The following is a 12,149-nucleotide window of genomic DNA, read 5'->3' as shown; positions in this document are numbered from 1 at the left end:
AAGGGTGAAGCAGTCCCGCTCCTGCAGCCTCCAGAACCATGGGGACAGGGCTACGCAGTCAGTCCTTGCGAGGACCACGGCCCTCTTACGGCAAGCTCCAGGAGTCCTGGGGGAGGCCCACGGAAGGCCGACTGCGCCGGGCACTGAGCCTCAGGCAGGGCCGTGAGAAGTCCCAGTCCTCAGATGGAGGCCCAGAACGGCTGGATACCCCCGGTCAGGAGCGGCTGCCCGGGAGCCTGGGGGACACGGAGCAGCTGATCCAAGCGGAGCAAGAAGGCAGCCAGAGGTGGCTGCGGCAGTATCAGCAGGTTTGGCTGAGGGCTGGTGGGTGGAGGGGTGTGACAGGGAGGGTCAAGATCCCAAGCAGAGGGACCCAGGGGAGCAAAGGCTCAGACGCAGAAATGGATGGGGCTATAGACCAAGAAGACAGAGAGCTGTTGGGGCAGGGGCTGCAGAGAGAGGTATTCCAGAGGGGCCTGAAGGTATTTGGGATTTATCCTGCGGGCACTGGGGAGTCAGGGAAGGTTTTGGAGCTGATGGGTGATATAGTCAAAGCTGTTCTGAGATGACCAGTCTGTCAGTGTGTTGGACGGTGGATTTTGCTGGAGGCAAGAGATAAGTCAGTACAGCTTCCCCAGGGTTACATCTCATGGTCCCTTCTCCCCCAAGAAAAGAGAGGATCAGGCCCCCCTGGGTGGGTGCTGCCCGCTGGGCTCCTGCCTTCCGGGAGAAAGGGTGCCTAGCGAAGGGGCTTCTGTCTCTGGGGTCTACCACCCCCTCCTGGCTGTAGGTGGAATAGCACCTGAAGCCCACCCCCTCAGGGGAGGGACCTGGGCTCTGATCGCAACCCCTCCTCTTTCTTCCAGAAGATCAGGAGAAGGTGGGAGAGCTTTGTCACCAGTTTCCCCAACGTGACCCTGAGCCGGTCAGCCTCCCCACAGCCCCCGCTGGGCACCACCAGCTAAGGAGGCCATGAGCGGTGGGGACCTCGCTGCACCCGGATGAGACGACATGCCTGCTGCGCCTCTCCGTGGCCCTCTGGACTGTGAATGGGGTGACCGCCTCTCTGTGGACTGTTCCCGCCTTCCCTAGTGGCGCGCCCAGGTCTCCGCCACCAGGACAGAGCTCAGTGAAGCCAGACCCACGGCTGAGCGGCTCTGGCACATCGCCTGGTCACTGGGCCATGCCCAACCCACCCTTCTCAGCGGCTGCCTGTGGCTCACTTCCTCGACGGTGAGCCCATCCCCAGGGCAAGGACCACGTCTGGCCTGTGTCTTGTCGCGTGTTGTCGCTCTCCTCACAGTCTCCCAATGAAGGAAGTCCCTCCCTGCTCTACAGAGGGGAGAACTAAGGCCCAGAGGGGGAAGGGATTGCTGCCGTTGGCATCTCCGGCCGCACCCACACCCAATGCCCAACACTGCGTTGAACACAGGAATAAAGGTTGCTGAGCTGAAGTAAATGATTTTCCTGCTGACAAACTGGCCCCCAGTGCTCTCCCAACCCCCTGGGGCCAGGTGGTGTCCAGAGCTTCCCAGATAATGGAGCAGAAGCCCTGGGGGGGGGGGGGGGTGGCGGGGAGGGGTGGGTTTCCAGAAGGCTGGGCTTTACCTGCCACTTGTCTTAACCTGATTCCCCCTGTGCTGACCTCAGGCCAGCTTCGGAGGGCCTAGATCTCGCCAGCTCCCTGTCTTCCTGCTCACCCCCGAGGCAGGGCTCACCTTGAGGATCAGAGAGGGCAAGGGGCCCACTCAGGGCCACACCGAGGGGAGGGTCTGACCCCAAAGGGCCTGAGCTCCTTGAGAGACACTGGCACTTCCTGTGGGGTCCCTGGGGCTCTCCCAGGTCAAGCAGATCCAAGGTGAGGGAGCAGCTGTAAGCAGCCTGGGTGTGTTCTGGGGTGGAGGGGGGTCCTGAGGGCCCAAGAGACAGAGGGGAGGCTTCGTTGTTCCCCAGAGCCTGGAACCCTGCAGGGCCATTCAGGAACAAGACCGCTCCTGGCAAAATTTTGTCCCAGAGAGTCCCGCCCTTCCAGACCAAGCCTCCAAGCTCTCCGTCCTTCCTCATCGGCGGGCCTGATGCAGAGCATCCAATGGGACCCCAGCCAAGGCTCAGGGTGGCAGGTGGCACTGAAGTAGAGCCCCCCTTACCACTCATTTGGACCATGATATGAAAGCAAAATAAACCTTCATTGGGTTAAGCCACTGATTTGGCCACTTGTTACAGTCACGCCTATTAGCATCCCCTGGAAACTCGGAGGAGGCAGGGACTATTCACTCACCGCCAACAGCTACACCGTACTGTAGGTCTCATGAAGCAGTTGTCGGATTATGAAACGGAGACCTGGAGGATGGGTAGGAGTTAGCCCGGCCAAGAGAGGGCATGAGTGTTTCCATGGAGGAAGGGGGCTGGGCGAAGGCCTCACGGTCAGCGGCAATACAGGGCATCTGGAGGTGCCGACCATGTGAACGGGCCAGGGCACAGCAGGTGCCCCTGGCTTCGGCTCTACACGTGTTTACAGCAAGTGGTCCCCCTCCATGGCAACCCATTCCAGTATTCTTGCCAGGAAAATTCCCCAGACAGAAGAGCCTGGCAGGCTGTGGTCCATGGGGTCAGCCACGATTGAGCCACCCACTCCCATCTCCCCATCTCCCTGCTTCCCCTGATGTACCAGGCCTTACCCATCCTGGTTTCACCAGCACAGAAGGCTTCACTATCGTGGGCTGGGCAGGCCATTGGCAAGCAGACCCCAGAGGATGTTGCCCACATCATGGTTATTCGTGGCGTGATGTGGCTCCTCACGGAGCCCTCCGGACATGGGCAGTCAATGTGGCCCAAACAGAGAGGGGACTCCAGAAGGGCAGAAGCCCCAGGGGCTCCGAGTCTATCCACCCTCAGGCCAGCATCTGCCCAAAGATCACAGAAAGTCGTCCTCACCGAGGGACTTTCCTGGTGGCCCAGTGCATTGCAAGCTGATGTGGGTCCAGTCTCTTGTCTGGGAACTAAGATCCCACAAGCCTTGGAGCAGCTAAGCCCACACGCCCTAACAAAAGATCTTGCACAATGCAACGAAGACTGGAGGCAGTCAAATAATTTTTTTTTAAATAAAAATTAAAAAAAATATACAATATGGAAATTTTACATGGGAAAAAAATAAAAGACATCCTTGTTGAGTCCATTTCATGCTTCTTTGTTCTGTTCCCACTGCCCCCAGAGGGCAGCGCCTCCAGGCCTCTCCCGTGCTCACAGGGGTCTCAGAGCCTGAGGCCGGAACAGGAGGGGTCTGATTTCCTTCACCTCTATGCCCAGCCCCATTCCCTTTCCTGTTCGACATCCCTGCCACACACAGCCTCTTTGTGCCTGCTCCCAGAACTGGAAGTCTCACTGCTGTCAAGCTCTGCTCTCTCCACGTGACCTCTGCCCTCCAGGGGCTCACAGTCCTGCGGCAGAGGGAAACAGACAGACGACTGGCTAAGCGCTCCCTGGGCTGGGTGGTGAGGCAGATTGAGCAGGAGGCCCTGATTCCTGAACCAGTGTGAAGCACTCTGGGCTTGGCCGGACGTCTCTCCCTCAGCTTCCTGAGGCTTGCAGCCACACCAGATGGGAGGAGGCTGCAAGCAGGCGGGAAAAATTACCTTTCAGTGAAAATGGGGCGGCCGCTGCACTAACGGGGAAAGCAGGGGACACTGTATCCCCAGGCACCTCTCAGAGCGAGGGCAGCGAATTCAGGCTGGAAAGGCCCTCGGGTGCACAAACATCAGGCTGTTTACTTTACAGATGAGGAAACCGAGGGCCCCTCACAGCAAGCTGGAGGCCAGACTTAGGCTCCCCTCTAGAACTCCCAGGCAGGAATTCTGCACCCACCTGCCCTTTGTGCTCCAAACCCCCTTCATCAGGGTCTCCAAACTCAGTGTGTCCAGCCAGTCAGGGGGCCAGGGAAGGCCCAGGCCTTGGTGTCAAACCTGGGACCCAAGCCCCTATCCAGCAACTAACTTCCTCTGTGACCTTACTCCAGTCTTCCTCTGGCCTTGATTTTCTCCTCTGCAAAATGGGGATGATGATTTCTGTGCATTTCCTTGGGCTGAATGGCAGGTGAGCTGGCAAGTGTGCAAAATCTTTGCAAACTGGAGTGTGTAGTGTCCTGAGAGGGAATGCCAGCGTCACCCTCCTCCTTAGCACCCTCATCGTCAGGCTGAGAGCAAAGCGTGTAAACGCTCTGTGGCTAAATACCCGAGTTCTGCCACTTGCTAGCAGTGTGACCTTGGGCAAGTGGCTTAACCTCTCTGTGCTTTGGTTTCTTCATCTGTTCCACAGAAATAATAACGGTCCCGCCTCACCCAAGTTACTGCAGGTAAAGCACTTGGGGCAGGTAGCCCTCGGTTCTTAGTAGCAAGTTCCAGGACATTCTTCCAGTGTGACCCTTGGCAGGTCCCTTTTCTGAGCCTCAGCAGTCTCCTCTGGGAAATGAGGATGCTAATAATAGCACCTGGCTCAAGGTGTCTTGGGGGATGAGATGGGTCAGAGCACACACACCCTGAGCCCAGGGCCAGGCATGGAAGCACCCTCTCCAGGAGAGTCCACGAAGCCTGGCGTGTCCTCAGCTCACCTTGGCTGAGGTGGACCTTGGCAGGCCTGCCGGCGTCAGGATCCAGGAACGTGGGCCCGACCGAAGACCAGACGGCCGCCCTGGGGCCTCCCAGGAGGTGGGCTCTCCTTTAGCGCCAGGGCTGAGATGGGAGTGGGAGGAGGCCCTGTCTCCTTACACACTGCACCACACCCACTACTGTGGCTGTTGCTGAACCCTTCCTGCCCCCACCCACCGCCAGGCTGTGGCTTCCAGCTCTGAGCACCAGGGATAAGCGATCCATTCAACCAACACTCAGCAAGGCTCACTCGGAGCCCTGCTCCCACGAGGACTTCAGAGAGGATGACATGCATCGCCCTCCACGCCCCCCGGGGTAACAGTCCGGCAGTTATCCAGCACTCCAGAGCCAGCTAAGGAGCAGAAGTGCCCAGAGAAGGGCGAGGTTAGCTGTTGGAAAGTGGGCATCAGAGTCGGCTTCCTGAGTAGGGGACAGAAGAGCTGAGTGTGGTTCACCCCCGTGGAGGGTTGGACAGGGCGTGCCAGGAAGAGGGAACAGCGCGTGTGAGGCATGGAGACCTGGGCCAGATGGAGCCTTTGGAGATCAAGGCATGACTCAGTTTTGCTGGGGAGAAAAAGGGGAGTCGGGGAAGTGAGAAGAGACAGACAAGGGGGAGGGCTCAAGGGACCTGGGATGGCACTTCACCTGAGGAGCCCCAGGGAGCCGTGACAGGCTCCTCAGGAGAGGAGAGGAGATAACATAGAGACATTCCCCCGCGGTCCTGGGAGGATGGGGAAGGGAGCAGACCAAATATTCCCACATTACAGCTTAGAATCTCAGGGGTATGGGAGGGAGGGAGGTGGCCCAGATGTGGACAGTATTGACATAGTCAACACAATGTAACCAGGACTTACCCGGGAGTCCAGTGGCAACGGCTCTGCGCTCCCAACGCAGGGGGCCTGGGTTTTAGGGAATTAGATCCTACAACCCATAACTAAGAGTTCGCCTGCCGAAACTAAAGATTCTGCAGGCTGCAACGAAGATCAAGGTTCCACGTGCTGCCACCAAAGACCCCACAGCACAGCCAAATAAAGAAAGAAATGTTACAAAATAAAAACAGTGTAATCAATGCATATTTAACCACAGTTCGTGCTCTAACTCTATTGGGAGGGTGGTTGAGGAGGGATCAAGAAGGGCTCCTCCTCCACTGTAGAAAGCCCATGGATGATGTCTACACTTGAAAAACCAAGAAACTGCCAGGAAAGCAATCCGAGAGGAAACACCTACTCGAGCTGAAGCTGTGTGTGTGTATGTGGAGGGGTGGAGGGTGGAGTGGGAGAAAGCAAAGGAATGCTCGTGTCCTCATAGGCGTGTTGTTCGGTCACTCAGTCGTGTCCAACTCTTTGTGACCCCAAGGACTGCGGCATGTCAGGCTTCCCTGTGCTTCACCATCTCCCAGAGTTTGCTCAAACTCATGTCCATTGAGCCAGTGATGCTATCTAACCATCTCATCCTATGCTGCCCTCTTCTCCTCAATCTTTCCCAGCATCAGGGTCATTTCCAATGAGTTGACTCTGCATCAGATGACCAAAGGATTGGAGCTTCAACTTCAGCATCAGTCCTTCCAATGAATATTCAGGGTTGATTTCCTTTAGGATTAAGTGGTTTGAACTCCTTGCTCTCCAAGGGACTCTCAAGAGTCTTCTCCAGCACCACAGTCCAAAAGCATCAATTCTTCAGCACTCAGCCTTCTTTATGGTCCAACTCTCTTCATAAATATAGACTTCTATTTTTTGAACTAAGTACATTTATTGCTTCAATAATAAAAAAATGAAATAAATGAAAAAATACATTTAATGTAGATTTCTCTTTTGACCACAGATTGAACCTGAGCCCTCAGCAGTGAAAGCTCAGAGTCCTAACTACTGGACTGCCAGGGAATTCCCTAAAATCACTTTAAAAAGTAACACAGGACAATTGGCAAATTTGGAGTATGCTCAAGATACTAGATAATAGAATGCCATCTTTGTAACATTCCCTGAATTTAATGGTGTGGTATTAGAAATATATATTTGGTCTCTGTCCCTATTTCCTGGCACAGAGCTCCTAAAACCCTAGGAATTTCCTGAGTGATAGAGGTGTTAGGAGCATCTTTTGTTATTTTTCATAAGCCCTTTTCAACCAGATTCTTTACCACTGAGTCACGTGGGAAGTCCCATATTCACTTTATTTGGATACTAATTCAAACTATACAGAAAGAAAAGATTTATGAAGCATCTGGAACTTTGAATATTGACCAAATGTTTAATGACATTAGAGAACAATTCCTTTTTTGGCAGTGAAAATGATACTATAGTTATACTGATAAAAGACTTTCCATCTTTAAGATTACTCTTACCTTTTGTGGATAAAATGATACATTACTTACTTTAAAGGTGAGGGAAGTGGACAGGAATGAAGATGAAGATGAAGCAAGATCAGCCCTCAGCTGCTAATTGTGAATCGGGGTGATAGGGACTGGGTGAGGGTGGGCGTTCTGCTTAATTCTGTTTATTTCAAGAGTCTTCATAGTCAAGTTTTTGAAAAACAGTCCTCTGTGTAAGTGGTGACCACATGGAGATGGTTAACGTATCTGAACAGCTCTGGACCCCAATCCACCCACCTGGATGTGAGGCTGGGGGCACGGTGCTAGTGACAACCTGGTAGATGACTCTCAAAAGGGCTATGCTGGTGACAAAGACGCTGTTGTCCAAGATGTTTGGGGAGACTCTGTTCCCAAGTGTTTCATCAAATGCAAACGTTGAAAAATGTATCCAAAGCAGGATGTGACTGTTAGCTACTCTGCTATTGTTGATGATGATGGTGATGCCCACGGTACAGGCTGGGTACAGGCTTCCCCTCCCCCACATGGTGGAAGACACATGCTACTTTCCACTAGGACTGAGACCCTGAACCTGACACCAGGAGGAGCAGTAGAGAAGGGCTGGATGTGTGGAGCTCGAGACTGTCCTGGCCAAGGCAGGAGGGACCATTTTCTCTGTATTTTTGGAAATCCGTGGGCAGTGTTTATTTGCTGGGAAGTCTGGGTCCCTTCCGCTGGGGGTGCTAGAAGCCACAGGAGCCAAAGAATACAAACTGGAGGTGGGTCTGGAGTTGGCAGCGTGGGGGGGACTGAGACCAGGGCAGGTCGTGGTGGGTGAGAAACAGTCGCAGACTCGGTGGGGTCGGAGATGGCTCAGGCGGTGTGGGAGGGCCTGGGCAGCGCCACCGACTTGCTGTGTGGACTCAGAAAAACGTCCCCCCTCGGGACCTCAGCTTCTACATCTAAGCAGTTCTGTGCAGGGTCAGACAGACCAGGTAGGAATTCTGGTTTTGCCACTTGCTTGCTCTGGTGTGGTCTTCCCAGGTGGCACTAGTGGCAAAGAACCCACTCACCAAGGCAGGAGACGCCTGAGACAAGGGTTCGATCCCTGGGTTGGGAAGATCCCTTGGAGGAGGGCATGGCAATCCAGTGGGGCTCATTGCAGGGATGATTCTGCTTTCTCATCCATGAGATGGAGACAATAAGGGGGTCAGCATGACAGTTTGTCCTCAGAAATTGGGGAGGTGACCTGCAGAAGCTCTTAGGATGGGCTGAGTGCTCCAGGAATGCTTGCTACATAACTATAGGCACCATAAACACAGTTCACAAACAAGAGTGTGTTCAGTCTCTCGTCGTGTCTGGCTGTTTGTGACTCCCACTAGGGTCCTCTGTCCATGGGATTCTCCAGGTGAGAATACTGGAGTGGGTTGCCATTTTCTACTCCAGGGGATCCTCCCAGCCCAGGGATCTTACATCTCCTGCATTGGCAGGTGGGTTCTTTACCCCTAAGGCTACAAGAGATGCCACAAGAGATGTGGAAATAAAAAGTAACTCAACAGTGGAGAAGCCTGCCCAGTGCCTCGTCATCCTCTCACCTGTCTCACAGATGGTGCCCAGTGTTGATGAGAGTGTAGGGGTACACGTGGAGCTGGCAGGAGTATAAATTGGTACAAGCTTTGGAGCAGGCAGTTGGGCTGTAACTTTTCATTTATTTATTTGGCTGCACTGGATCTTCACTGCAGAGTGAGGACTCTTCTCTGCAGTACACATGCTCTCTACTTGCAGCACACACATTTACTTGAGACATGTGGGATCTTAGTTTTCTGACCAGGGATTGAACCTGGGCCCCCTTCACTGGAAGCACAGTCTCAACCGCTGGACCACCAGGGAAGTCCCTCGGGCTGTAACTTTTAAAATAAAAATGCCGGTGTCCAGTGGGTTCACTGTAACATTATTTGTAATAACGAAACTTAAGATTAAATTTGACCCTTCAATAGGAGACTAAGGTACACCCATACAATGGAATATTCTGAAATAAAGAAAAAGTGTGGGAATTTCCCTGGTGGTCCAATGATTAAGACTCTTCACTTCTAGTGCAGGGGGCTTGGGTTGGATCCCTGGTCAGGGAACTAAGATCCCACATGCCGCAACTAAGAACCCAGCGCAGCCAGACAAATAAATAAATGTTTGTTTGTTTTAAGAAAAAGCATGAAGTCGACCAATTGCACATTGAGTGTAACAGTCACTGTACCAACACTGTATAGTTCATCGCATATTTGACTCTCTTAAATGTCATTTTCACAACTCTGGGTTAATTACTATGTTATTCCCATTTTACAGATGAGAAAATTGAGTCACAGAGAGATTAAGTAACTTCCTCAAGGTAACACTTGAGGAAATAGCAGAATGAGAATTTGCATCCAAGCAAGCTGGCTCTAAATGACAAATATAACAGCAAAATATATATGTACAGTCACAAATCTCTGTGCATAAGAGCATGTGTGCATGCTAACTCATTTCAGTCATGTCTGACTCTTTGCAACCCCGTGGACTGTAGCCTGCCAGGCTCCTCTGTCTGTGGGATTCTCCAGGCAAGAATCCTGGAGTGGGCTGCCACACCCTCCTCCAGGGATGGAAGCCGCGCCTCTTATGTCTTCTGCACTGGCAGGCACTAGAGCCACGTGGGAAGCCTGTGCATATATGTATATGCAAACGCATAAACAAACACTTGATGGAGAGACTTACCTTCAGAAAGCAGCACGGGGGATGGGGCGAGGGAGGGATCCACTCCATCTGTGTAGTAGAGTGTATTTTGATCCTGCAGTTGTTTTTGTTTTCCTTTTCATAAAGCTCTTCCCTCCCCCCTCCCCCACCACCTCCGCACTGACCTCTGGAATTGGCTCCTTGGCACCAATTCCTGGGGGGGTTGGGGGAGGAAGGTTGGTGCAGAGGAACAAAGAAATCCTTGATCAGCTTTGGGTTTCAAATTAGACTTTTCAAAACTCACAACAGAAATAATACAAGCATCTCCCCAAAGGGGCTTTCTATTGTGGAGCTTTCTGTGGGAGAAGAGGTTTATTGAGAAAAGAAGGGCTTCAGGCCTTGGAGGACTCACAGTAAAGTTTTCTGCAGTGGGAAAGAGGGGCATGGGGGTGTTCCACGTGCCCAGCAGGTAGAAAGAGCAGACCTAGGGGCCTGAGACAGGCCCCAACCCCACACACACCTCCATCGCTGCCCACCTCCCCAGCACCTGCCCCCCATCCCCGCCCCCCAGGAGAGATGTGAGGCCTCAGGTGAAACCAGGGGGCTTCCCAGGTGGTGCAAGTGGTAAAGAACACACCTGCCAATGCAGAAGACGTAAGAAACTCAGGTTGGACCCTTGGGTCAGGAAGATCCCCTGAGGGAGGGCCTGGCAACCCACTCTAGTATTCTTGCCTGGAGAATTCCATGGACAGAGGAGTCTGGCGGGCTGTGGTCCATAGGGTCTCAAAGAATCAGACATGACTGAAGCCATTTAGCATGCACACAGGCATAAGACCAGCAAGGAGGTTGGCCTGAGCCCCTGGACCCCTTGACAGGGGCCTGGTCAGGCCCTGGTCAGAGGCAGGCCGAGACAGAGGCCGAGGTCCAGGAGCTGAGGGGCAAGCCTCCCTCAAGTGGAGAGAGAAGAGTGCAAGAGGGGACCTGGCCTACTTTTCCTGGCTCTGGAGCCGTACCCAAACCCAGAGCTTCGCTCTGCCCTGGCGTAAGCAGATAGGGTAGAGGGTTCCCAGGGAAAGAGAACTAGTCATGGCTTTCTTGACATAAGAGAAGCCAATTTTGGCCTAAGCCATTTTGCAATGTAAACCTGGCCACAGTGCTTGCCCTTGAGCAGCTCTCAGTAATTACTGCTCTTGCGGGAACCAAGGAATGCAGAAATGGAGGAAAAGCAGTCAAAGCAGTCAAGAAACAACAGCTCAGCAATAAAAGGGTCCCAGTTCCTTCCTAAGGGCTACACAGAACAATCTGACGCTGACCTCAGGCGCCCTGGGCCTGCAGCGGCTTGGAGAGGGACTTCGGTTTCCAGCCAGAGACTGGGGCCAGGTGGTGGCGGTGTGAACGCCAGATCCTAGCCTCTAGGCCAGTGGTCAGTGACAAAGATCCTGGCTCTGTGGCTTTGCAGAAAAGAATCCCCGCAAAGATGGTAAGTAGTGAAACAAGTGAAGTATTTGTTATAAGGAAAAAAAGCACAGTACGTGTGTATAGACACACGCAGACTCAGGGAGAGAGAGTTGCTGAGTCGCGCCTTCATCGCAGTTTGAACTTCTTTTATGCGATATTTCTTCCCGGTTTCCTTTGGCCAATAATTTTGATTTGCCTGGTTCACAGTCCATACTTGGTATAACTCAGGATCCTCCCATGGTGCACAGGCATCTCTTACCCAAGATGGATTCTACCGAAGAGGCCTGTGGGTAGCCTGGCATTAGTTAACATCACTGCCCTTTGCCCCCCAAGGAACCTTTCTGTGCATGTGTGGTCGGGGAGTTCTCCTGACTTCAGGAATGAGAAATATGTGGTCTGGGCAGGGGATAGCCTCCTGTCTTAATTCTGCTATTCTCATCTTGGAGTTTCAATCCACAGGGAATGAACCTCCAATCCCTTTACATGGGGGATGGGGGGGCATCTGTCTCCTTCCTCAATATATACTACTGTATGGCACAGGGAACTATATACCATGTCCTGTGATGAACCACACTGGAAAGGAATATATAAAAGACTATTTGTTTATTTTGTAAAACTGAATCACTTTGCTGTACAGCAGAAATTAACACAATATTGTAGATCAATCATACTTTAATCAAAACAAAAAAGAAAGAAAAGCAACTCTCTGATACACATCTTCGAGTTGTGAACTACACGCTAATACCCCAGACACCAGACTGGTGGGAACCTAAAGAATGATGACATTGACCTTCCAACAGTCAACTAAGGCTTGGACTCTGTCAACCTTTGCCTTAATTCTGTATTGAAATCTCCTCTATTCAAATGCATTCATGAATATGCATATGCCTTTCAAGCCCTCTTCATGAATATGCATATATGCTTAGCTTACAACTTCCCTAATTTTGCTGTTCAGGGAGATACTGCTTTGGAAAAGATTTCTCGCGTTCTCCTCATTTGGTGCAAGTGATAAATCCTTCCTTCTCCTGATCTTTGGCTTGGTTGTG

At 52.5% G+C, this 12,149-nt stretch overlaps 1 protein-coding gene across 2 annotated transcripts; it reads left to right on the top strand.

The window, feature by feature from the left end:
- Nucleotides 1–1,394, top strand: C8H11orf86 (chromosome 8 C11orf86 homolog). Of its 2 annotated transcripts, none has more exons than XM_068978931.1 (2): nt 1–308; nt 870–1,394. In XM_068978931.1, the coding sequence occupies exons 1-2, from the start codon at nt 39–41 to the stop codon at nt 963–965; spliced, it is 366 nt and encodes a 121-aa protein (XP_068835032.1). In that variant the 5' UTR covers nt 1–38; the 3' UTR covers nt 966–1,394. The 2 variants fall into 2 exon arrangements, with proteins under 2 accessions (XP_068835032.1, XP_068835031.1); XM_068978930.1 differs by having other exon boundaries at nt 867–1,394.
- The last annotated feature ends 10,755 nt before the right edge of the window (nt 1,395–12,149 follow it).

The sequence above is a fragment of the Capricornis sumatraensis genome, chromosome 8 (assembly GCF_032405125.1).
Source record: "Capricornis sumatraensis isolate serow.1 chromosome 8, serow.2, whole genome shotgun sequence".
Taxonomy (NCBI): domain Eukaryota; kingdom Metazoa; phylum Chordata; class Mammalia; order Artiodactyla; family Bovidae; genus Capricornis; species Capricornis sumatraensis.
This window is presented reverse-complemented; position numbering and strand designations above follow the sequence as displayed.

What these genes read in the sequence shown, in the direction of transcription:
- C8H11orf86 (XM_068978930.1), top strand. Translation starts at nt 39, where the DNA reads ATGGGGACAGGGCTACGCAGTCAGTCCTTGCGAGGACCACGGCCCTCT. An exon ending in GGCTGCGGCAGTATCAGCAG is followed by an intron (nt 309 to 866) that starts GTTTGGCTGAGG and finishes TCTTTCTTCCAG; the next exon opens with AAGATCAGGAGAAGGTGGGA.